This window comes from Tiliqua scincoides, chromosome 13 (assembly GCF_035046505.1).
Source record: "Tiliqua scincoides isolate rTilSci1 chromosome 13, rTilSci1.hap2, whole genome shotgun sequence".
Classification (NCBI taxonomy): Eukaryota; Metazoa; Chordata; class Lepidosauria; order Squamata; family Scincidae; genus Tiliqua; species Tiliqua scincoides.
In genome coordinates, this window is record NC_089833.1 from 7466777 (window position 1) to 7493395 (window position 26619).

General features: G+C 51.4%; 1 protein-coding gene and 1 pseudogene across 2 annotated transcripts in view; one reads left to right on the forward strand and one right to left on the reverse strand.

The window, feature by feature from the left end:
• CAPN15 (calpain 15) overlaps positions 1–3842 on the forward strand; it is a 97425-nt gene extending 93583 nt beyond the window's left edge. For both annotated transcript variants that reach the window (XM_066609408.1, XM_066609409.1), the window contains exon 12: positions 1190–3842. In XM_066609408.1, the coding sequence (XP_066465505.1) occupies positions 1190–1367 (178 nt within the window). In that variant the 3' untranslated portion in view covers positions 1368–3842. The remainder of the gene's footprint in view (positions 1–1189) is intronic.
• Positions 3843–17045: 13203 nt separating this feature from the next.
• Positions 17046–17165, reverse strand: LOC136633902 (5S ribosomal RNA; annotated as a pseudogene).
• Positions 17166–26619: the final 9454 nt, after the last annotated feature.

Genomic DNA, 26619 nt, shown 5'->3' on the forward strand with positions numbered 1-26619 from the left:
AGTCTTTTCTCAGGCTAAATGTACCAGGCACTTTTAGCAGCTTGTAGGACTTGGGGAGGTAGGTATTCAACCACCGCTGAGCTGCTACGTGTGCATTTTCACCTTAAGGCTCAAAATGTGGGGGAAAAGACCTGACCACGAAAGGGCTAGGTGGCACCCCCTTGGGCAGCTGGATTTTGGTCTGAGGAACACCAATTCCTGATCCTTTAATATGTGAAGTTATGAGAAAGTACAAGGTTCTCCACTTACAATGAGTTGCACAGTGAGAGCTCTTTGGAAGTGCGCTGTTCAGTTCAGTTCAACCAAGAAGGGCCTGTTCAGACCCAACATGCCTGGTACCTTTAGCCATCATTTTGAGAGTTCTGAACCATGAAGTCTGCATTGGATCCGAGTGCTGGTTGCAGAGTCCAATTTATGCTTGAGACTCTTCAGAAAATCTGGTTGCTTTTCTACCAAGACCAGAGTGTTAGCTCTCTGCCCACGCTGAGCCAGAGACAAAGCTGACCTGTTGGTTTATGGAAAGTTGCAGGCAGCTGAGTCACATTGAGTCAGCCGAATTACTCTGCACCTGAGCCTGTCACACCCTAGTTAACAGGGCAGAATCTGATTGGATGCTCAGAGTACTTGGACCTCAGCCTGCAGCTCCACCAGTGCAGTAGGTGTTAAACTGAGATACTGCTGCCGAACTGATAACTGTGTGTGCATAAGCTGTGACTGACCTTGGACTGACTAACTGACCGTGATTTGTGGATACTGATTTGGATAAGGTAAAACTGGACTGCTGTACTCTTTGTGTATGAACTGGACTGTATCTTGACTACTCTGTATGCGAAACTCCTTGCTCTAATATACATCAGCTACTTCTAAGGACTCTGCTGTGTCTGCCTTTTTGGCACCCTGCTCTGCACTGGGACGCACCCAAGGTTCCTCCTTTCAAACCCTGACACGAAGGGGGCTATTTGACATCCTAGCTGGAGGCAGGAAGCCCCATGGGTGCCACTGCTTCCAGGCCAGAGATGAGCAGGCTGCAGTGCTGTGCAATCCACTTGGCTTCATTCAAACCTCCAGGTCCACCAGGCAGAGCCAGGTTCAGAATTGAAGACCAGTGTGCCTCTCTCTGAGCACCTTTTCGGGCCTTGAATTTCGGGTGTTTGCATTGACCGCCTTTTATCTCGTTCCCCTCCCCCAGGCAGGTGCTTGTGATCCTGTCCCAGCTGGAAGGCAACGCTGGATTCTCCATCACGCACCGCCTGGCCCACCGCAAAGCCACCCAGGCCTTTCTGAATGACTGGATGTCGACCAAGGGGACGCACAACCCGCTGCTCACCCCTGACGTGGCGGGGCTGCACGGGCCCCGGCCGCTATGACATATGGCCCCGCCCTCCCTGCCGCTCTTCTGCTTCTGCCTTTTCCCCCGCCCAGACTGTCTCCAGCGTTGCCCAAGCCGCCACTACTGAGTGGCCAGGATTTTTTTGGGGGGGGGGGGAGGACTGAGTATTGGAAGCCAGGCGCCTCCCCCCTCTCCTGTGTTCGGGCAGAGAGCTGCTCAGGTTCCCCCCTCCATCCCCCCTCCCCACAGATCATGCACTTTATCCAGAGCTGCTGTCAGATTAGGAGAGCAAAGGGAACGTTCACACAGCCTGGAGGAGGACAAGTCCCAGGTCCTGAGGAGGAGAGGCTTGGGCGCACCCGGACAGCGGGCCCTGAGACTTGACCCCTCCTTGTCACAGCCACCCAGAGATCCTATGGCTGCAACAATATACCTCTGGCCAGTGTGTCTGTCTGTGTGTCTGCCTCACCCTACTGTTAAGTGGCATCGGCTGGGCGAGTGGGGGGTGTGTAGCCCCCTCTGTGCTGGAATTGCCATTGGCAAGTGGATGTGCACAGCGGGTCTCCTCCTCTCCCTTCTAGCACAGGATTGGGAAAGGTCATGAAATTATTATTTTTTTTTTTTGTGGAGCAGGACAGGCCAAAGTGGTTCTGCTGTTGACGCTGATGCAGCTGGGCTGTTCCTCGACGCATGCCTGCTGCGGTACCGGAGAACAGCAAGGCAGGCGTTGGTGGGGCTTGGCCCTCCTTGCAGTGAGTGTTCCGCTCGCCTGGCTGATCCTGTCGGGGCGAGAAGCCGGCTCGCCTCAGTTCTGTAGCGGTCTCCCAGCCGGCGTAGCAGGAGGGCTGTTCGTTGTGTTTGTACTTTGCCTGCAAGGCTCATCTAAGTGTGCATGATGAGAGCTTGCCGCTTTAAACCATGCGGGGTGGGGATCAAAGCCCCTCCTTGCCCCTTAAAAGATCCACCCCCCTGGGTTGGGGGTAAGAGTAGCCACTGGGGCAAGAGAAGCGCAGTGTGCCAGATTGGCAGGGAGCCGTGTTGTCCCCACCCACCCAGTCTGATTTGTTAACATTTTTCTTCTGTAGAGGGAGAGGGCATGTGTGTATTTTACTGGGGACATTTGGGGGAGGTGTGGGCTGCAAGGAGGAGATTCAGAGTTGTCTGGCTCACTTGTAAGGGCTGGGGAAGGGGGGGTTTCATTTGCTGCAGCTGTGCAATGTGGAGGCACTGGTGATTCCTGGCCCTGGAAGCTGTGGATATGGAAGGAGAAGGTGCCTCCTTGGTTGAGGGTCCCGGCTCCCAGTGCAGTTCTAGCTCCGAAATGACCAGGCTGCCAGGCCCTCCAAGTCACACACCTGGCTCAGTCTGTTCTGCACTTTTCCTCTCTGCCAGTCTGCACAGCCTCTGAAAAAGCAGCTTTGCCCCCCAGCTCTGGAGATTTGTGTTTTCTCTGTGGAGAAGAGCCTCGTGTTGGGGTGAGACCTGGGGTGCTCCTGAGACTCGATTTGGCCAGAGCTTCAGGGCGGAGGCAAGCAGTGGCCAGAAGGCTTCAGTTCTGGTTCCCTGGGGCTGGAGTGAAATGCTGCCAATGGGGCTCTCCATGAATGTGGGACTCGGTAACAGGGTATCAGGGACAGGGTTCCAGTCCACGTTTGGGCTCAGGCACAGGGTAGCGCGCGCGGCGTTTTTCTGCCAACGTTAATAGGTTCGGGCACAGGGTTGGAGGGTCTAGGAGCAGCAGGGCTCTTCCTCCCAAGTTCATCCAGGTCCTTGGAAGGACAGGACTTGTGCAGTCAGTCAAGCAAGGGGCTCATCCAGTCGAAGCCCCCTTCAGTGTGGTCGTCGGCCTGTCGAGTACAAGCGGACCACACAGAAGGACGGGCCGGTGCCTTGGGGGAGAGACTTCACACAGCCGTCTGTGGGCTTTGCGGGTAAGTTAATGTGGGTGAAACCTGACCCTGGGCTCCTGCACCAGTGAGAACGATGCCCTTGCGGTTGCCATCTCTTGACCATTGCGAATGGTCACAATGGAGCCTTTGGGTTCTCTTTGTGGTTTTGAGCACAAAAGGAAGCCGAAAGCGCAAGTCTCCTTTTGGTGGGGCTCCTGCGCTGCATGCAGGCTGCACACATGCTGGAGCCGTCACCCACTGGATTATGACCAGTGCCAGCCCAGTGTGACCAAGCGCCTGTGAAGAGAACTGGGGCCGCACAATCGTCCTGATCTGCTTCGTGCTCCTGCAGAGCAAGTGCTGGAAACCCAGACTTCAGAGGAGCAGCTCTCCAAATGTGGGCTTTTCTGTCTCCGGCTTCAAGTACAAATCGGGTGCCCGTTTTTGTGTGACCGGAGCATGCTTGTCTTTCCTTCCTCTGGGGAGGAACATCTAAGCCTGTGGAGCTGATGAGAGGAACTTGGGGGTTCCTCCTTCCCTCCCCCAAGCCAAGTTTTACTTTGCCTTCCAAGCAGGGTTTCCACATTTCCTTAGCAGGGCACCTGTGCCCTTAAAAACTACACAGCAGTTCAACAGGTGATCTTTTATTTCCCCAACACAGTGGCACGGCAGTGTTGCCAGGTTCTGCCTGCCTTGGGCTTTTAAAGGCATCCAGCCCTGCCAAAGAAACCTGCTGACCCTTGCGTTCGAAGTTGCAACTGCATTTGCACTAGAGAAAATGGCCCACCGGAAATGACTCTGCGGGGTGCTGTTGAGGCAAGAGACTCCAAAATCTGTTGCCGTGAGTGCAGGTGGAGGGGCAGGATTGTTGCACACGTGCATGTTCGAGAGCTTCTTGAAGGGCTTGAGGTGTTGTGATTTCCACCAGGAAGGGGGGAGGCAGCACTGCCAGCAATCCGAATCTGCAAGCTCCCTGCAACCCCATCATGCTTGTGAGATTCGGTCAGACCCAAGCTGCTATGCTCTGGCGGTGCCTTCTTCAGTGGCTCTCTTGGAGGGTGTATCTGCACCACAGACAGGAAACTAGTTTAACGCTCCTTCCCTGGGTTGAGGGTTTTGCCAACAGAACTCTCTTGGTCTATCACCCCCCCCCCCCACTGCTTGGCTTCAAAAAGAAGGGAATAGAGCACAAGAGCAGAGGAGGCTAGAGCGTCAAACTCCAGTAGTGATCTCTAGCCCACCACTCTCTTCTCCACTATGCTTCCTCTTTTGCTCCATTCCTCTTTTTTTTCCCCCAATCCAGGGGGTGGGAGTGGTGGCAACTGGTGCGCTGCCGTAGAAAGGGTTGGGGTATGTGTGTATGTCAGGAGGTGTTGAGGCAGTCCTGGTGAAGGAGGAGCCATAACAAACTGGTGTAGGAAGAACCCGTTCCTGATGCAGATACAGCCTTACTCTCGGGAGGCAGCCGTGGCTGGACTTCGGCAGGAGGGAGCACTGCCAACGTTGGCAGAGGCGTCCATCCAAAGGAGGGCTGAGTGGGACTGAGTGAGGGCTAAAGTGGCATTGCCAAGACCTTTAGGGGCGGCAGTGCCAATGCCATGCATTTCCTTCCTTACCCCCCAACTCTGTTTCTTCTCCACCCAATCAGGTAGCAAATGGGAAGGAAGTTGGGGGGGGGGGTTTCTCTTCCTTACTTTGTCCTGTCTTCTTTGCCCCTTCATCAGTGTTTTCTCTGTGTCTCCTGCCCCCAACTCTGCTGCCCCAGGCCATCTCGTTTTTTGTTTGGCTCTGTCCAAATGTCTTCTGTTCCCCACCCTCCCCTTTTCGATGGTTGGGTTTTGTGTTTTTTTTTTGTCTTTCCGTTCACTCGCCGAGCTGTGAATACTTTTTAACCTGTAAATATTGTCCAGCTCTTAAAAAAACATAGGATATTTTATCAATTGTAAATTGAATCTGTAATCAAGTCCCTGTATAATACGAATTATCCCATGGGTGGTTTTCAGACTCAGGTTCCAAAGGACCAAATAAAAAAAAAAGTTTTGTTTTTTAATCATGTCTGTGTTGCAGCTTGATATGTGGTTGATATCGGGGCCTGCCTGCCTGCTGCTTCTGGGAAGCCCTCAAGCAGGCGGGAAAGACATCCTTTCTCACCATAGTTCCCCATGAACTGTCTTTGAACCTGCCTAGTAGTCATTGATAGACTTGTCCTCCGTGAATTGCCCCAGTCCCCTTTCATTGTTGGCATCCTTCAGTCTCGGAAGACCATGGTGTCACGCTCTGAATGGTGGCTCTGGAACAGAGTGTCCTCTCCAGTGCGCGAAGCCTGGGTAAAGTAGGTATGGAGGATAGGCTGTCACCCATGCAGCAAATCCCCCCCTCTCCACGTCGCTGAAATGGTCCAATGGAAAGGCAGAGGCCAATACGGTTGGTTCCAGCGGCGTCGCAGGAGTTGCCAAAGCGTGACTGTGTTCAGCCATGAACTGCCTCAGGGACTCCGGCTCCGGATTTGGCCTCGAGGTTGACTCCTGAAGCCTTTTCCATAACTGGATGTAGCCACAAGGCGGTGGAGGTTTGGGATCGGAGTTTTCCTTCTCTCAGATGAGCTGCCTTCCCAGGCTGACGAGTCCCATCTACCCGGTGGCAGTTTAGTCACCTCTTACGACAAGTACAGCCAAACTGAGGGCCTATTCTTATCCCCAGCCCCCAGCCCCCCAGCTGTCTTTGAACCTGCCTAGTAGTCATTGATAGACTTGTCCTCCATGAATTGCTCCAGTCCCCTTTAAACCATCATCAAGCTAGTGGCCATCACCCAATGAATTCCACAGACTCATTATTTACAATATGAAAATAAAGGACCTCCTTTTGCCTGCCCTAAATCTCCGACCAGTCAGTTTCATGGGATAACCCTGGTTCTAGTATTAGGAGAGGAGGAGAAGGTGGCTCTCTATATTCATATCGAAGCTTCAATCATGTCCCTGCCTCCCCCCAGCCCCCCGCAACTACTATATTCTTTTTTTTTCTAAACTAAAAGGACCCAGACATGGTAGGTTTGGACCTCAAATAGCCCAGAGGAAGACCTGAACAATTACAAACATGGACAAAGTGGGATGCTTGATGAAGCAGGCTTGGTGTCCATTCATCACTGTGAGAACTGGTGTGGGCGCAAGTGAGTCCACACCAATGAGGTTCAGAAAGATTTATATGTGCAACTGGGTTGTGTCGCTTGTCAACAGCCAGGTGGCAGCACAGTCCAAGAGAAGGCAGAAGGAGAGGCCTCCTCTATCTGAGCTCTGGCTGGCTTAGAGTTAAAAACCCTGAACCTACATACACATCCCATCTTGCTCATCTGTGCAGATTCCATGGACGTCAAGTAGCGCCCTGCTGGCTCATACAGAGAAGCCCAGTCTCCTGCTTCCCACTGAGTGGCAAGACATTTCTTAGAAGCATTCAACCAGTGGAAGCCCTTCCCTGCTGTTGCCCCTCCCCCCACTATTCAAAGGGGTATCCTGCTACTGAATGTGGAAGCTCAGCACAGCCAATGAGCTTTATCCTCTCTCCGCATTTGTCCTTTAAATGCCAACTGCGCAAGCGATGGTTGTTAATTTCTGGCATTCAGGCATTCGTTGGATCAGCAGACAATCAACAACACCTTGTTAGTTCTTTCCTTTAGTTTGCCCAGCAGGAAGTCTGGAGCGAGACTTTGGTCCACCCCAAAACCATCTCTGCCTGCTGATTCTGGTCCTTTCCAGGTCATCCTGTGATTAAGAGAGATGTTGGCTCTCAAATAAGACGCAACACAACAGAAAATGCTGGTTTGCAAAGATGTCTTGGGAGGCGGGGGTGGGGGAGAAGAGGGATGACCAACTGGGTATCCAGCTTGTAATAATATCTGTGGATCTGGGCTCCCAGTCTGGCAGCTCTGGGAGGGTGTTTTGAGGGTGCCCAGTTCTGCACATAGGGCCAAGCAAACTGAGAAATGGGAAGCACCAACTGGGGAGTTCACACTCAAAAAAGTTTCTCTCCTGCAAACTGGTTCACCGGTAGTTCTATGATTCTTGGGGGGCATGGTTTGGGGCCCGATTTCCCGCACCTGTACTGGCCAATCCATGAGGGCCTAGTGCTCCAACAACACCATCTGACAAGCTGGGGCCCATGGGGATGCTGGCTTCCCAGGCATCAAGGGGTGGGGGACTGATGCATTATGACTGCACTTTCTAAAGCATGGAGAAGTGCACCGTTGGGGCACCAGGACTGCCCCCATAAAACAACCGGAACTGGTCCTGAACTGGCGTACCAGTTCTGTCTTCCTGGGAACTGTAATTCTTATAGGGGAGTTCAAACTCGCATAGACTTTCAACACCTTCACCAAAACAGGCCTGGTTCTTTCAAGAAGCGGAAGTGACGGCAGGCCTGCTGTAGCTGGATCTCCCCCCCCCCACTCTTCAAATTGCACCTGGGTGCTGGCGGAGTTGACTACTTATTGAGGAGAAACCCTTGCACTCAGAAAAGGAGCTTGTCAAGGAGAAGAATCCTCCTAGCACTGCCTTTTTCCTGCTAGGCTCATGGTAAGAATCTTCGATGGTTCCTTGGTTTTCGCCTGGCATGTTCCCAAGTACGGAGGGGCAGCAATTGGCATGCCGCTTGAGGCAACGGGGTCTTGGGCCAGCCCTGGGGGAAAGAAGAGGAAGTGTGGAGAACATAAGAACAGCCCCACTGGATCAGGCCACAGGCCCATCTAGTCCAGCTTCCTGTATCTCACAGCGGCCCACCAAATGCCCCAGGGAGCACACCAGATAACGAGACCTGCAAGGCCTCCTGGGAATTGTAGTTAAGAACATAAGAACAGCCCCACTGGATCAGGCCACAGGCCCATCTAGTCCAGCTTCCTGTATCTCACAGCGGCCCACCAGATGCCCCAGGGAGCACACCAGATAACAAGAGACCTCATCCTGGTGCCCTCTCCTGCATCTGACATAGCCCATTTCTAAAATCAGGAGGTTGCACATGCACAACACATGAGCGTGGCATGGGAATCAGAGCCTGGAGAAGCCGGGACCAATAGAGTAAAACTTGCACAAGGAACCACATGGGATGTCACAAGTGCGACATTGCTGTTATTGTTATTTATTACGAACAATCAAATGACACTTTTTGACAACACCAAAAGTTCTCCAGTGGCTTACATTGCAAAAACAATGAGAAGAGGGATTCCTGGAGCCAAAGGCTACAATCTAAACACAAAATATAGATGACACACCATAAGAACATCTCATAGCAGCCCACCAAATGCCCCAGGGAGCACACCAGATAACAAGAGACCTCATCCTGGTGCCCTCCCTGGCGGAGACAAGAGTGGTGGGCTGGACTGGCGGCATTGCTATGGAGACTCCAAGGATGGCAGAAGTCAGCAGCGATGGTGCAAGTAAGTATGTATTTACGTGGTTTGTGTTGCTGCTGCATTTGGGGAGTTTCAGGGGTTGCCCAATTGGGCTTTGGGAGAGGGGGCTGGTAAGCCCCCCGACCTGGTCGATCCCTGGCACTGCCCCCAGCCAAAGCAGGCCGCCTTATGGGAAGAGCTCCTAGCTCAGTGGTAGAGGCCTTGCTTTGCGTGCAGAAGGTTTGAGCTGCAACCCATGCCACCATCTCCAGGTAGGGCCAGGAAAGGTCCCTGTTAGACCCCGGCAGAGACGCTGCCAGTTAGTATTATTTATTTATTTATTTATTTATTTATTTATTATTATTATTAACAGTATTTATATACCGCTTTTCAACTAAAAGTTCACAAAGCGGTTTAGAGAGAAAAATCAAATAACTAAATGGCTCCCTGTCCCAAAAGGGCTCACAATCTAAAAAGATGCCAAGGAATACCAGTAGACAGCCACTAGACCAGACAGTGCTGGGGTGAGATGGGCCAGTTACTCTCCCCCTGCTAAAAAAAGGAGCACCCACTTGAAAAAGTGCCTCTTACCCAATTAGCAGGGGTTAATAAAAGCAGGGGTTAGGGGTTAGTATCAGCACTTCTGAACTCATGGCCTGACTCGGCTGGGAACATGGAGTTCCTCAGCCTTCAGAAGGTGAATAATTCCTACCTTGGAGGCACTGGGCACAAGCCAATAAAGTTTGACACTTGTTTCAATGGGCAAGAGATTAGCAACTGCTTAACTCTCTCATTGAAACCAATGGAACATAAAAGGGGTTCTGTGTCGCCTAAGCAGGATCCAGCCAAACTGTCACAGCAAGACCTGAGCCTGCTTCATCCCAGGCAGAACTTGGCATCCTGAATGTGTTTGCAGAAAGTAGCGGCAAGGCCACAAAGACGGAACGGCATCATCCCTTCCCTCCTTTCCTACTTCCCAGGCCCCTTCTGCAGACTTGGGACATCCTCAGTTCGGAGGCAACAGCAGCCAAGGCAGGGAAACAAGCCCTGCTCCTCACTCACTGCTACAACGCATTTGTCAGCCTGTCGATCAAAGCCCCACGGCACCCTCGCAGGCCATCTGGTGCTGAGAACAGTGTGCGTGACGGGGAGGGGCCGATCGGTCGCCTCTCCGCCGTGACGTGGGTGTGCACGTGAAGCCTGTAAAGGTCCCGATCCTTCCTCTTAAGGTTGGAAAGAGTCTGTCATCCAGCAGCATCCATGGATTTGAAGGGGTCTGTTTATTGCCAGGAAAGAGCAGAGAACGTTCTACGATCAAGGCTAGGCTGCAGCTCTTCAACAAGGGCATTGGGTTCTAGAGGTGTGAGATTGTGGCTGTGCTACAGCTATTTTGTTTGGAGGCTCAAGCGTGTGCAGTTTGAAAGGAAGCTGATGACGTCTGTGAAAAAGAGGTGGACCCAATAGCACCAGGGATGGTCAACCTACTGGAGTACATCTACTCAGGATGAAAGCCCTGGGAGCAGGTGGCCAGCATGCTGGAGGCCCTTTGGCAAGGCCTGCCCTGGGGCGCCATGACACCCTCGCCCACCTCCTGATGGACAAAGAGCTGAAAAAGATCACAGGGAGGATTTCAGGGAGGTCAGCCTGGCATCACCACCCCTCTCCGCACCCACCCTTTGGAGCCCAGAAAATGGTTGGCAACCCTCAGTCTCGAAAGACTATGGTATAAGCCTACAGCACCCGGTATTCCCGGGCGGTCTCCCATCCAAGTACTATCCAGGCCTGACCCTGCTTAGCTTCCGAGATCATGGTATAAGCCTACAGCACCCGGTATTCCCAGGCGGTCTCCCATCCAAGTACTAACCAGGCCTGACCCTGCTTAGCTTCCAAGATCAGACGAGATCGGGCATGGAAAGACTATGGTATAAGCCTACAGCACCCGGTATTCCCAGGCGATCTCCCATCCAAGTACTAACCAGGCCTGGCCCTGCTTAGCTTCCCAGATCAGACGAGATCGGGCATGGAAAGACTATGGTATAAGCCTACAGCACCTGGTATTCCCAGGCGGTCTCCCATCCAAGTACTAACCAGGCCTGACCCTGCTTAGCTTCTGAGATCAGACAAGATCTCAGCTGAAAGCTGGGGTCTCCTCCATTAGGAAGTCACTGAGCTCCTTCCAGCAAATCTTTAAACCCCATTAATTTCAGCAAGACAGTTAAACAGGAGCTCATGCAACTTTGCCCAAGTGCTTTCCTTTGGGCCAGTCCTGCTCTTTGCCGTGTCCCTGTCCAGGTACTGGCTGGAGCACCAAAGCTCTCGGTGGTGTGCCTGGCTGCATATCGCAGGGAGCTCACCAACGGCTGGGAAGTGATGGCAGCTCCGGCTCCAAGTGGAGTTTTCCGGCTGAATAGAGGCAGCAGCCCGCCTGCCCACGCCGGGCCTAGTCTCCCTGCCTTGCCTGGGGTGGGCACCTAGAGAGACCAGCTCGGTGAGACAGAAGGAGAGAATTTCTGTCTGTCTTGGAGCAACTTGTAATAGATTTTCTGGGCAAACAGCTTTGCGTTCAGGAGGCCTTGTCAGAAGTCATCAGCTTCAGCCGCAGAGGAACAGATGGAGAGTTAATTTGGGGGGGGGGGAGAGCAGTGTGGGGAGTGGGGGGGCACTGCAGAAGGAGTGCTTCCAGAGCACCTCTCCTTCTTTTCATGAAAGAAGTGAACTCTCAGAAAACAAGAGATGAGCCTGGGACTTTTGGGGCATCTTGGTACATGTGAACTGTCTGAGACTCCATGCCAGAGATGGCTGGATCTGGCCTCCCCAAAGTAGCTGGTTTCTGGTTCCTGGTGTCCTGATCAAGGCTATTTCAGGAGTGGGGAGAAACAGGGATTATAAATTCCAGGTTCTAGCAGAATCTTTTATTTTTCCTGCCTAGTAAATGATAATAGATTTGATGATGATGATGATGATGATTGATGATGAAACCAAGCCCTCTGAGTATGTGAAAAGTGCCCTTCTGAAAAATGGACCATAGGGGAAGCCCAGCAGTTGAGGGAAGGAGGGTAAAGTATTTGTCTGGGGGACACTTGCCCCCCTCACCAATGCTGCCAGTGTTGTCTATCGCAGCAGAGTTCAGTCCTGATTGCCCCATTTCAAAAAGGATATTGCAGAGCTACAAAAAAACACAGAGAAGGGAAGACAAAACTGTCATTGGGTTGGAGCACATTCCTTGTGAGGGCAGATTAAAGTTTTGGGAGCTTTTTAAATTTGGGGGGTTAGTTGAGAAACTAAAGGGAGATAGGAGTAAATGGAGGGAGTAAATGGAGTTACTAAAGGGAGTAAATGGAGTTTTTTCTCTCTCTCTCTCCCATAACACCAGAACTCAGGAGAGTCAGGTGATGCAGGGGCAGGCCAACAGGAAGGGCTTCTTCACGCAGTGCAAAATGTACTTGTGGAACTCACTGCCACAAGAAGTGGGGCTGGCCACTAGCTCAGGTGGCCCTTCCTCAGAGCTGGCTCATCCTTGAAGCCAACTGAGGTAGTTGCCTTACGGCAGCAGATTGGTAGTAGGTGTCAACCTCCGTTGGTCGCTTTGCCTGCATTGCTGCTGTTACTCTGCCTCCTCCAGCTCCCTGGATTAGAGAAGGAAGAGGGGGGGCAGAGAGGAAACGGAGGTGTGGAGGAGAGTAGAGTAGAGGGCTAGAACATCTCTCACTTCCTCCCTCTTCTGTACCATCTCCCTCTTCCTTTTTCATTTCAGAGAACGGTAGGCGCACACACTGACACCTCACTAGGTTAGGATGAAGCAGTACTTGGCGTGCCAACACAGGCCCCAGAGGGGCTTGAGCTGGCCCGGGTAATGAACTCAGTGTGGCATTTAGTTTGGCGCTCACAAAAGTGTGTGGGAGCAGAGACCCCTTTAAACCTCACTTCTCAATTGGCAGAGTGCAGGCAGAAGAAAAGTCTGCCCTCCGGCAGCTCTGATTGGAACGGTAGAGGAGCTGGCAAAATCGCAGGCCTTAGAAAAGTCCTACTGGATTCAGAGGAGCTTGCTCCCCGCTAAGTGTGTATACCTAAAACTCCTGCACAAAAGTGTCCAAATAAAACCTGGTCTTCATGAAATTCAACACAGGAGCTGAATTTACGGCAAAAGGCTCTGTTTATGCTCAAGTGCCTTAAAGATGTTCGTCCCCCATCAATTTTCACATTTCGGTTCACTATATTTTTCATGTTGAAACAACAAGTGCATTTCTTTAACTGTAGCTCCTGGCCGAAGCTCCAATGCGCAGCTATCCTTGGGGCGTGGGTGGGAAGCCAGTTTTTTTTTTTTTTACCTGTATAAGCCCGGTTCCAGTGCTCCATCCCTGGAGCACTAAGTAAGCGTTGAACGAAGAAATGCACTTTCTCCTTTTAACACAGAAACAAATGAGGGTTCTTAAAATGGGCCCCACTCCTTCAGTCTGTGCCCAGCTGACTTTGGTTTGGAATGAATGGAACAGGATACACCCAGGGCCTGTTTGTATCTGTTTTTGTTTGTTCTGAAAATTAATACCTACTCTTCATGTCAAAGGTTGCACCTGCCTGCTATTCAGGGCTGCCCTTCGGAGCTGTGGGGCCCAATGCAAAACATTTTTGCAGGGGGCCCCACCCTGCGCCCCGCCACTAACCAGGATGAGGCCCCTATTAGCTGCATCACTATCAGTTGCTTCGGGGAGAGGGGATTTCAAACCAATCAAACTCAGGGGCAGGAGGGAAGGTTGTCCATGCCAGAGCATCAGCTGTAGAGCAAAGTGTGGGCTGCAGCTGCGGGCACTTCACTTGCTGCCCCAGTACAGGTCGGAGCGGGGCCCAATTTGGTCGAATTGCTCTAAGGTTATTAACCCTTCTGATATTATGTCTCATTGATGAGTGGTATACCTTCTGGATGGAATTTGGAACCGTGAGCTGGTCTGCCCTTGTGGGAGTGATACGTGGGGGTGATGTGGTGATACGTGATGTGGGGGTGCCCTGGGTCCCTTTAGGGAGAAGGGCGGGATATAAATAAAGTTTATTATTATTATTATTATTTAACCCAAGGCGACCTACAACAAGTTAAAAACAGATTAAAACATAATTTAAAAAACAGATAAAAGCATTAACATATTGACAGATATCATAAAAACAGTAGTCAGATAAAAAGTCAGGTAAAAGGAGCGTAAAGCAGCAGATCATAAAGAAATCAGGCCTGTAAAAAAATACTAAAAGATGTAAAAAAGATGTTAAAAAATATGTTTAAAAGGCCATGAACTCAGAAGGCTTGTTTAAATAAAAGGGTCTTCAGGCCTCACCAAAAAGTCTCAAGAGAGGGAGCCATTCTCAAGTCAAGGGGAAGGGAGTTCCATAATGTTGGTGCCACTACAGAGAAGGCCCTATTTCTTGCCGCCGCCCCACGTACCTCCTTAGGCTGCGGCACTTGTAAAAAGGTCTTTTCTGATGACCTAAGAGGATGAGCCGGATTGTACGGAAGTAAGCGATCTGTAAGATACCCTGGCCCAGAGCAGTATAGGGCTTTAAAGGTTAAAACCAGCACCTTGAATTGGGCCCGGAAACGAATGGGCAGCCAATGTAGCCCCTGGAGAAGCGGGCTGACAGAGTCAAACCACCTAACTCCAGTAACCACACGGGCCGCTGCATTCTGCACTAATTGCAGTTTCCGAACCGTCTTCAGGGGCAGCCCCACATAGAGCGTGTTACGGTAATCTAACCTCGATGTCACCGTGGTATGGATCACTGAGGCCAGGTCTGCACGATCCAAGTATGGCCGCAGCTGGCGCACCAGCCGAAGCTGAGCAAAGACCCCCCTAGCCCCCTAGAGGATCAGAGCCAGGTTATGAAAGCAGTTGGATGCAGAAACAACAGAAGGTATGCTAGCAGTTACTAATCCATGCCAAGGAATGCGCTTCGCAGTTTGTTCTTGCACCATTCTTTCGCACGGTGCGTTAGGAGTGGAGAAAATAGATCCCTGCCCTCTAGTGCTTACAGTTTGAAAGAGACACGAGGGAGACAACAGAGGAAGGGGAAAGGAAATGATCGGAGGGCTGGAGAACAAGCCCTACAAGGAAAGGGTGAGGGAACTTGGTATGTTCAGCCTGGAAGTCTGAGAGGGGCTATGATGGCGCTCTTCAAATATCTGAAGAGCTGTCATATGGGACAATTGCTTCTGAAAGCAGAAGTAGATTCAATGGATACAAACCGCAAGAGAAGAGATTCGACTGGACATCAGGAAGAAATTCCTGATGGTCGGGGTAGTTCGGTAGTGGAACAGATTGCCAAGGGAGGTGGTGTGTTCTCTGTCTAGGACAGGGGTGTCCAAAGTTTTTGGCAGGAGGGCCACATCGTCTCTCTGACACTGTGTTGGGGGCCGGGGGGAAAAAGAATTGATTTACATTTAAAATTTGAATAAATTTACATAAGTTTACATAAATGAATATATCAAAGTTGAACTTATACAAATGAATGGAGGTCTTGCAATAGCTCAAGGCCTATAAAAGGCCTTGCACAAAGCAAGGCTGGCCTTTCCTTTGCTGCTGCTACTGCATCATGGACATAAAACAACAAGCAGTGGAGGGAGCCCTCATCCCACAGCTCACGCAAAAAGCCAAACAGTCGCCCTCATGCTGAGAGCAGTTGCGTTGGGCCAGTGCGGGCTCCAACAAATATCCAGAGGGCCGGAGGCTCATTGGAGACTGGGTGCTCCCCTGAGGTCCGCATTGAGAGGCCTCAAGGGCCGCAAGTGGCCCCAGGGCCAGTGTTTGGGCACCCCTGGTCTAGGAGAACGCTCTATTTCCTGCTACAGGCAGGGGGTTGGACTAGATGGCCTTGTGAATTCCTTCCAGCTCTCTGATTCTATGAAATGGATGCCAGGAAAGACTCAAGAAGAATGTGTGATTTTGCATCATGCCTGCTTGCTTTGGCTCAGCGAGACGAGGGAACTGGGCTCAAGAGGTTTCCTGAAAATTATGCCTGGATGGGGCTTTCTGAATGTGTACGGTTCCTAGACTCGAGGGCTTGTGATTTGGGCTTATGTCATCTCATTTGCAAGTGTGCCCCTCAGGAAGCAAGCTCTGGCCCGGGATCAGAGACTGGCAGTGTGCTCTGATACGCCCTTCCCCCTCGCATTACCTCTCCACCCCTTTAACCATGTTTTTGGACAGGGGCCATGGCTGGGGGAGCATGCAGCGTTTACCCCATCATGGAAAGTGTTGGGGGCAATGTGGGGGGGGGGGGGAAGCTTGCCGGCATCATCGCAGCCCTTCCTTCACTCACTTGGCCTGGCTGATTTGCTTTGACTAAAATGGGAGCTGCTGGTGAATATTTAATGGCTCCCAAAGGGCAGTTAGAACATATTGTGCGTTTTACAGCACAAATCTCCGCCTAGAGACATGGCCAGGCTGCAAAAGAACCAGGCAGACATTTTCTCCGAGGGAAGGAGTGGGGGAAGCCGGGCTTCGAGAGGAGACACGCATTTTCTCCCTTGCTGATGAAACAAGCCCTGCTAGGACCAGTTTGTTGCCCTTGTTCCTCCCGCTTCCATCTTCAGTGTGTAATTTTCTGGATGTGACGACGGCCAGCAGCTTAGGTGTCTTTGAACAAGATGCAAGAAATGCAGGGAGGGTGAGGGGCCGTTGACCATTATTAACATGATAGCCAAAAGGAGAGCCTCCACAAGCAGAGGCAGAGTATCTGACTACCAGGTGTGAAGGGCAGACAACTGACGATTTCAAGCAAGCCGAGAGAGTTGAACAGTGTTTCAGGGAAGGTCAGGTTTCTCAGAAGCTTTAAGAGCAGGAACAATGGACAGGTCGACCTCCTGAAAAAGCAGCTTGCCCTGAGTTGTCCGGAGATGATGTGCCAAGTTCTACCAGTCTCTTGCAAGACCAGCCCAAGACCTCTGGGTGCCGGAGGCATCTTGCCAAATGCTCTTCCCCTTACCCACTGATGCCCCATACAGCAACTGTTACCCTGCACATGCCCAATCTCATCTGATCTTGGAAGCTAAGCAGGGTCAGGCCTGGTTAGTACTTGGATGGGAGACCGCCTGGGAATAGGCTGTAGGCTTATACCATAGTCTTTCGAGACTGAAGGTTGCCAACCATCTGTTCCTCCCACTCTCCAGTGTTCTAGCTCAACACTCTCCTCTCCTCTACATTTCCTCTTCCTCTCTGTCGCCCCTGCTTTTTCCAATCCAGGAAGGCGGAGCAGTGGAGGCAAGTAGGTGGTCAGAGATGGGCACCCCCCACCACTCCATTGCCCTGATGCACCTGTTTCAGTTGGCTTCATGAACGGGCCAGGCTCCTATGGCATTCCCCACTCCTATGGCAGTGGGGAAACCCCACAATCTCCTTCCCCAGGGAAGTCACAAACCCTAGAGGGCCCTGTTGGTTGGCAACCTTTAGTCTCGAAAGACTATGGTATAAGCCTACAGCACCAGGTTTTCCCAGGCGGTCTCCCATCCAAGTACTAACCAGGCCTGACCCTGCTTAGCTTCCGAGATCAGATTAGATCGGGCATGTGCAGGGTAACAGGTGCTGAGGGCACTTTGCCAAGGGACCCTCAGACCCTTGTGCCTCCTAAGACTGTAGGTGAGTAAATTATTCTTTCTACTTTATTCCTCCATTTTAAAAAATGCAAATAGGAATCTGCATATGAGGCCAAGGGCTGGTCTCAAACCTCATAAAGTACTCCTTTCCTATTTGCACGAGGGAACGTTCACAAGTGGAACCCCTTGCCCTGCAGTCTGAAGTGGGACAGTCCTTTCTCCCTCCTTTTTCTCCTGCATGGGGCGACCTGGCTTCCCCGGATCCTTAATGGCCTGCAGGATCGCAGAGGCTTCTCCGGTCCATCTCTGCCCTGGTGCTGTCATGTGGCTTTGCGGAGCAGGTAGAGTGCTTTGCCTGAGGCCTGCCTAACGTCGATGGTTGCCGCACCATGCCCTCGTCAATAATGCAGACCACAGCTAATGGGCCTTCGGGGTGTCTGCTTCGGGGAGAGCAGGCTGCTGAAACGCGCTTGGAAGTTTGGAGCAGAAATTTTCAACGTTTGCTTCTTCTCAAGGCACGCTGACCTCTAAGGCCTTCGCCTCTTGTGATGTCACTTCTGGGAGACTCTTCCAGGTTCTGCTGTTCTGTTTCAAGGGCCATTGTCTGTAGCGGTAGTTAGTTCCCAAAGTGTGTGTTGCATTTGTACGAGTATTTCCGGAACATCACAGGATTTGTGCTGGTCAGGAGTGTGGCAGTGTGGATTGCAACATGGAGGCTCAGAGCAGTGGGCTGGGCTTTCTGCAGAGTTGCCCAAGGATCCACCCGCCCTCCCTGCTTTGTTCAACGCTATTTTTGAGGGCTTTTTTGGTGTGACCCAGAAGTAAGTGCTGCTGATGTAATCGTACTGTTGTGTCATCGCATCGCATACACATTGTGTATGTGCAACCTCCTGATTTTAGAAATGGGCTGTGTATCAGAATGCCAGATGCAAGGGAGGGCACCAGGATGAGGTCTCTTGTTATCTGGTGTGCTCCCTGGGGCATTTGGTGAACTGCCGTGATATACAGGAAGCTGGACTAGATGGGCCTATGGCCTGACCCAGCGGGGCTCTTCTGATGTTCTTATGTGCATCCTGTGGCAAGGAGTTCCACAGACTAATGACACCTATCACTCTGCAAGGGAGGGCACCAGGATGCAGGTCTCTTGTTATCTGGTGTTCTCCCTGGGCATTTGGTGGGCTGCTGTGAGATACAGGAAGCTGAACTAGATGGGCCTATGGCCTGATCCAGTGGGGCTGTTCTTATGTTCTTATCACCTCTTCCAGGTCCAGAGGGCTGTTCCAGGTTCGAGTTGATGGGCCAAGTCAGTTTGGGAAGCGTTGGTTGTTGGAGATTTGAAAACTGAGTATCCCCCAGCACTTAGACCAGAACCCTGCCAAAGTGCTTCCCTGTTTGCCTCTCCCGCAGAAGTGGTAAGGTTGAACCTGGTCTGTGCCCCCCACCTTGCTTGGAGAAACTGACCAAGCTCTGCAGAAGGGGCAGGTATGGCATCCGTAAGATACCAGTCAGGTTTGCAAAAAGGGAGGATTTTCTAGAACATTGCTTTGGAGACGAGGGCGGTATGCAGAAGTTAGTGCTTATATCTGGGTCTCTGGTACCTGTCGCTAGAGAGGTGGGCTTCCTGGTGCAGCAGAGTCCCTTCCCATGCATTTCTCTTTCTCTGTCTGATGCTATGCTTTGGGAGAGAGTATTTGCCATCACTGTCCCATCCAGAGATTTTGGAAGCCAGACCCACCACCAGGAAGAGCCAGGAGCTCCAGCTTGTTTGGGTGAAAAGATGCCCTCTACCCCCCAGACAAAAATATCTGGTCCTGGTTGCCAGGCAGCATATTCCAGAGAGGAGTCTTCCTCCCCTGTGGTCAGCACCGAACATCTGGAGGGCTGCAAGTGAACAGCTGCTGCTGCAGGACATCTGAGGACTGGGGAGTGGGCATTTTTGGCCATGCCCCCCTCCTGCTAAGCCCCCTTTATCAGTCACCAATGCTAAGTTTAGAAACTGTTGTTTGATGGGGCTTGCTGTCATGTCTTGAAGGCCTGATGTCAAGTCCTTGTGTTGGCAACCTTCAGTCTCGAAAGACTCTGGTATCGCGCTCTGAAAGGTGGTTCTGGAACAGCGTCTAGTGTGGCTGAAAAGGCCGATTTGGAAGTGACAATCCCTTCCACACCGGGAGCAAGTGCAGTCTGTCCCTGGTCTGTCTCCCTGGCTGTGGGCCTTCCTTCTTTGCCTCTTTGCCTCAGACTGTTGGCCAAGTGTCTCTTCAAACTGGGAGAGGCCATGCTGCACAGCCTGCCTCCAAGCGGGCCGCTCAGAGGCCAGGGTTTCCCACCTGTTGAGGTCCACTCCTAAGGCCTTCAGATCCCTTTTGCAGATGTCCTTGTATCGCAGCTGTGGTCTACCTGTAGGGCGCTTTCCTTGCACGAGTTCTCCATAGAGGAGATCCTTTGGGATCCGGCCATCATCCATTCTCACGACATGACCTAGCCAACGCAGGCGTCTCTGTTTCAGCAGTGCATACATGCTGGGGATTCCAGCACGTTCCAGGACTGTGTTGTTTGGAACTTTGTCCTGCCAGGTAGACATGCAAGATCGGCCATTTGGCTGGGTACCCCACTACCCTTCCACTGCTACTGAAGATTTAGGAGGGGGGGGGCCTAGCCAGATGGCTGACATCTCCTGGCACCCCAGCATCAGTGAACAGGATCCTGGCAGGCATCAGTGAACAGAGCCCGACAGGACTTGACTCATTGATTTATTTCCAATCCAAACCAGGAAGTCCCTTCATCCCCTTCCTTGGGGACCAGACTCCTCCTAATGCAGAAACACTATCTCTGGAGCTGTTCGGAACCAGGTCTGCTTTGATATGTCATGGAATTCTGGCTGGGCAAGAGATGCCCGGGCATGGGAAAGGGCCAGTCAGGCTGGACTCACATCACGTAGTAGGCAGCTTGGTGCTTTCCTCCTTGTTAGCCACCATCCTCCCCAAGCCCGGTGTTGTATCCGTGGCTCTCTAATGGAGTTTTTAGCCTGCGAGGGCTGCTGCTGGCTGCGTGTCTAATGGATCCCTGACTGCTAAATGTGCAAAGACGCTCGAGGGGCAATCTGTCCCTTCTGGCTGGCAACCGGAGCACTGGGTTCAACCAGGTCCAAGACATCTCCTTGGTGCGGGGAGTTCTTTAGATATCATCCGGTGCAACCACAAATGCTTGAACAAGCTGTACTGCAGGAGACCCCCAAGGACAGCCTGGTGCGCAATCGGTCACTGGTGCCTCCGTTTGGCCCTTTCAAAGTAGGAATTTAGGCGGCGGTTGCTTGTCTAGAAGGTCAAGCGAAGCTGCACTGGTTGGCATTCTCTCCTTGCCGAGCTGGTAAAGGAAGTCTGAGATACAAAAGACTGCAGTGAGCTTTTAGTGCCATTGATACAAACATCGTTGTTTGGTGATCATGGTCAACAAATAAGAGAGCCAGGGTGGTGCAGTGGTTTGGGAGGTGAACTCAGGCCTGGAAGATCCAGGTTCGAATCCCCCCTCAGCCATAAAGCTTCCTGGGTGACCTTGGGCCAGTCACTTTCTCTCAGCCTCACCTACCTCACAGGAGTGTTGTGAGGGCAAGAAGGAGGAAGGGTGGTATAAAAATGTGAAAAATAAAAATAAAATAAGCTGTTAAAGGGGGCAAACCCAGAAGCGAATTCAAAACTTGGCAACTCTCCCCTAAAAAGATGGGAATAGCAACTATGAACAGCAAGCATCACAGGTTTAAGCAGGGTCACAAACAGTCACTTGCTCTCCTTGGGGAACTTTGGGACCTGCAATTCTGTGGAGTGGAATTAGGGTTTGCTAATGGAGAGGACTGGGGAAATCCTCAAAGAACGACAATCCCCAGGATTCTTTGTGGGGGAAGCTGTGATGGTCAACCTGTAGAAACCTGCTGCAAGTCTATCGTGCAGTCAGGTCCGACTTAATAACAGTTGCATCCTCTCTGCAAGGAGCCCTGGAGTGGCAGTTCTAGGAAGTGGAGTGAAGATCTCGAATGGAGAAGGTTCAGGATCATCCACAAACTACAATTCCCAGAAGTCTTTGGGGCACCCATAGCAGGTAGAAGAGTTGCCAACTTTTGGAACGGATGCAGATCAGTCATTCATACCTGTGTGTTATCATTCTGGCTTATAACTGCTATCCTTCATCAAGGTCATCGGTTTGCAAAATGTGACCTTATTTGTCCAGTTTATTTTCTTGCTCTCAGACAGACGGGTGACAAAGATTCATCTCAGGTCATTTGGGGTCCACTGCTTCACTCTGCCCCTTTGCCCTAAAACCAGATCCCCCCCCCCCATTTTATAAGGGATGACCATTTTTTGACATCACCAAGATTTTGAACACCTCTGACCTGCAATCCTACTCAACAGTGCCAATCTTCAGTTGTGATTGGAGCTGTGCCCACCGAGAGAGGCCTCTGTTTGCTTTGAAAATATTTGCAAGTGACACTGATCTCCCTCTATTGAACAGCTTCCCCTTCTCCAGCATAAGTGTTATATACATATCGTATAAGTGATATACTGTACATATATTCTTAATAATAATCTTGCAACAAACATACAACCACCCTTTAAGGTAGGCTGATCTACCTGTTATCTAGACTGTTCATCATCATTGGCAACCTTCAGTCTCGAAAGACTCTGGTATCGCGCTCTGAAAGGTGGCTCTGGAACAGCATCTAGTGTGGCTGAAAAGGCCGATTCGGGAGTGACAGTCCCTTCCACACCGGGAGCAAGTGCAGTCTGTCCCTGGTCTGTCTCCCTGGCTGTGGGCCTTCCTTCTTTGCCTCTTTGCCTCAGACTGTTGGCCAAGTGTCTCTTCAAACTGGGAAAGGCCATGCTGCACAGCCTGCCTCCAAGCGGGCCGCTCAGAGGCCAGGGTTTCCCACCTGTTGAGGTCCATCCCTAAGGCCTTCAGATCCCTCTTGCAGATGTCCTTGTATCGCAGCTGTGGTCTACCTGTAGGGCGCTTACCTTGCACGAGTTCACCATAGAGGAGATCCTTTGGGATCCGGCCATCATCCATTCTCACGACATGACCGAGCCAACGCAGGCGTCTCTGTTTCAGCAGTGCATACATGCTAGGGATTCCAGCACGTTCCAGGACTGTGTTGTTTGGAACTTTGTCCTGCCAGGTGATGCCGAGAATGCGCCGGAGGCAGCGCATGTGGAAAGCGTTCAGTTTCCTCTCCTGTTGTGAGCGGAGAGTCCATGACTCGCTGCAGTACAGAAGTGTACTCAGGACGCAAGCTCTGTAGACCTGGATCTTGGTATGTTCTGTCAGCTTCTTGTTGGACCAGACTCTCTTTGTGAGTCTGGAAAACATGGTAGCTGCTTTACCGATGCGCTTGTTTAGCTCGGTATCGAGAGAAAGAGTGTCGGAGATGGTTGAGCCAAGGTACACAAAGTCATGGACAACCTCCAGTTCATGCGAAGAGATTGTAATGCAGGGAGGTGAATCCACATCCTGAACCATGACCTGTGTTTTCTTCAGGCTGATTGTCAGTCCAAAATCTTGGCAGGCCTTGCTAAAACGATGCATGAGCTGCTGGAGATCTTTGGCAGAGTGGGTAGTGACAGCTGCATCGTCGGCAAAGAGGAAGTCACGCAGACATTTCAGCTGGACTTTGGACTTTGCTCTCAGTTTGGAGAGGTTGAAGAGCTTTCCATCTGATCTGGTCCGGAGATAGATGCCTTCTGTTGCAGTTCCAAATGCCTGCTTCAGCAGGACAGCGAAGAAAATCCCAAACAAGGTTGGAGCAAGAACACAGCCCTGCTTCACGCCTTTAAGGTACCTTTAAGGTAGGCTGATCTACCTGTTATCTAGACTGTTATCCCCACCTTAAATATATATATGGGGTTGCAAGTGGCTTCTCTGAGGTCAGTTTAAGGGGGTTGTGGCAGAGCTGATACTTTATCCAGAGATTTTTGCTTGTTCTTTTAGCCAACTGGATCACATTGGTTTTTAAAAGACTGGGAGTAAATCAGGCCACATAATTGTGTGTGTGTGTGTGTGTTTCTGGCTAGTTGGTATTCAGTGGAGAAGTGCAGAACCCTACTGAGAAATGTCATTTCTCCTGTCCAAACTTTGTTTGGATTCCCTTGAAAAAATTCTCCCATTCTTTCTCCCAGGGAGGAACCCTGCTTTGAATTTTGTGGGCTGTGAAATGGTTGTGCCAAGCTGGGAGAAGGAAGCGGAGATGGCGATTCTATGAGCTGGCGGGCTTTGGGCAGAGTAGAGGACAGTTTCTAAGTTCCATGTGACCCTTGGCAGACGTAAGAAGTTGCACAGGGTCAGGGCCTAGGAGAGGGGGGGGTAAAGGGGGTAATTTGTACCTGGGCCCAGGGTCAGGAAGAGGGCCCAGGAGCCAAAGGAGGGGGCCCAGATATTTCCTGGGATCTTACATTCTGCAATCTCACTGCCCACGCAGGATGCTGGAGGCAATACTGTGGGCACTTGGCCACGACTACTGCCATACACACCAGGCCCAGAATTGCATACATTCCTTAACAGTGTCACATCTGGGAGGAAACTGACCCGCTACGGAAGGTCTTTGGTTTGTGGATTTGGACTCCAAAGACTATTCTAGCTAGTTGCCACTTTCCCCCTGCCTGTTTTGTCCCCATTGCCACCCTCCCCATTCTGTTTCACCCCTTCCACTTTGGGAAGGGATCCAAAAGAAACTCTGTACCCCCTGATAAAATTCCTCTCCGAGGGCCTGCACAGGGTCACTACTGAACAGGCTCTGCAGTGCCATCCCACAGATTTAACTTCCCAGAAACTTCAGCCTAGAAAAGAGGCGCCTGAGGGGGGACATGATTGAGGCATACAAAATTATGCAGGGGATGGACAGAGAGGATAGGGAGATGCTCTTGACACTCTCACATAACACCAGAACCAGGGGACATCCACTCAAATTGAGTGTTGGGAGAGTTAGGACAGACAAAAGAAAATATTTCTTCACTCAGCATGTGGTTGGTCTGTGGAACTCCTTGCCACAGGATGTGGTGATGGCGTCTGGCCTGGACGCCTTTAAAAGGGGATTGGACAAGTTCCTGGAGGAAAAATCCATTACGGGTTACAAGCCATGATGTGTATGTGCAACCTCCTGATTTTAGAAATGGACTGTGTCAGAATGCCAGATGGAAGGGAGGGCACCAGGATGCAGGTCTCTGGTTATCTGGTGTGCTCCCTGGGGCATTTGGTGGGCCGCTGTGAGATACAGGAAGCTGGACTAGATGGGCCTGTGGCCTGATCCAGTAGGGCTGTTCTTATGTTCTTATGTTCTAAAGACGCTGGTAAGTGAAGGGCCTAACAGGACGTTCCTTAATAAAGACCAGTGAGAGTCTGGCTTTGAAGGAATTCCAGGACTGCTCTTCATAGGATGTGAGGCTGTTGACTCAGTCTTCCCATCTAGAGAATGGGAACGTGATGACTGACAGCTCTGCGAAGTGTGCCAGAATCGTTGGCGTCCTTTCGCCATTGCAAAGGGAGAAGTCTTTCATGGCCGGAAGCCCAGCAACTCTTTGAGCGTGCTGGAGAGCCCTCTCGCAAAGGAGCTGGACAGCTCGTTCCGTCGGGTCCCTTCTTTTTTTTCAAAGGCGGCAGGGAGAGAGATGAATCCAGGGCCTCGTCCCCAGCTAAGTGGGGACAGTTGGCAGAGCTGCAGCTGCACAGCCCAGGCTGTCAAGAGGCAGGCTATTGAATCTGAAAGCAATTAAAGACATCAGCAACGCTTGCTCCAGGCAGGCTCTGGGCTGCAGGGAAACTGCCACAACACATCACGCACTGGCGGCTGCTGTCCCGAGGACCTAGAGGCAGCCGGTGTGCTCTCTGCCTCCCACCTGCCTGGCAGGGACGGCTGGGCCTTGCTGAGCAAACCCTCCTCGCTGTTGGATAAGCGTTCTCCAAAACGGTCTGTCACAACAATATTCGGCAGCATGGCAGAGGCATTCTGGGCAGGGTCTTTGAGGGCTGGGATCCATCCAGGCTGGCACTGGGTGACTTCATACCCCCTTCCCCCCAACCCCCACACACACCGAAGCAGAACTGGAGCAATGACCTGGGAAGTGTATGTGGCTTGGGTGTCAGGTGCTTCGGTCCTACCATTTGAAGACTGCTAGTATTTACGGATTAAATGTTGAGACCACACTAGTGGTGGCCACAGTGCTTTAGAACAGCAGAGAGGGCAGGTCTCCATCCCAAGGGGCTTGCAATTTGGAAAGACACACAGTGGAGGGGGTTGGCGGCTGGGTAAACAGGGGAAGGACATGCATGTGTAGTTATTGTTGCAGTAGGGTGTACAGGGAGTTGGGACTTCAGGCCCTGAGGCTAGAAAGTCAGTGCTGAATCATATTGTCATATGCTTCTCCCAGTCCCATCCTGCCTGCCTGCCCTTTCTCCAAATAGAAGGAAGTTCCAAGGGACAGTTTTTAAAAAAAAAAGACATTTCTGCCCAACGTTGCATATACACAACAGGGATCAAATGTGTATACTTGTGGGCTGGGCAGAAATGGGTCAACACAATGGTTCTCATACATTTAGCACTGGGACCCACTTTTTAGAATGAGAATCTGTCAGTAGCCACCGGAAGTGATGTCATGACTGGTTGGCAACCTTCAGTCTCGAAAGACTATGGTATAAGCCTACAGCACCTGGTATTCCCAGGCGGTCTCCCATCCAAGTGCTAACCAGGCCTGACACTGCTTAGCTTCCAAGATCAGACCAGATCGGGCATGGAAAGACTATGGTATAAGCCTACAGCACCCAGTATTCCCAGGCGGTCTCCCATCCAAGTGCTAACCAGGCCTGACACTGCTTAGCTTCCGAGATCAGACCAGATCGGGCATGGAAAGACTACGGTATAAGCCTACAGCACCCAGTATTCCCAGGCGGTCTCCCATCCAAGTACTAACCAGGCCTGACCCTGCTTAGCTTCTGAGATTGGGCATGTGCAGGGTAACATGAGGGTAACATGTCATGACTGGAAGTGACATCATCAAGCAGGACAATTTTTGACAATCCTAGGCTGCAATCCTACCCGCACTTACCCAGGAGTAAGTCCCATTGACTATTATTGTTAAAAGATTATACATAGTAGCTTGTTAAAAGTACAGAGCTGTCACATTTCCCCCAATGCAGTCACGTGCCATGGTAGCCTCAAGTCTAACATATTAAAAATTGAATTGAATGGGGACCCACCTGAAATTGGCTCACGGCCCACCTAGTGGGCCGACCCACAGTTTGAGAAACGCTGGGTCAACGTATTCAGGAGGGGACCAAAGAAGTTTCTTGATGGCCAGCACTATACTTTGAAGCAACAGCGGTTCCGCTGTCCCCCCCAAAGCAAACTGAATTCACTTCGTACTACAAAAGCTCACTCTGGTCAGTCAGCTGCCGAATCCCACACTCTTCTTTT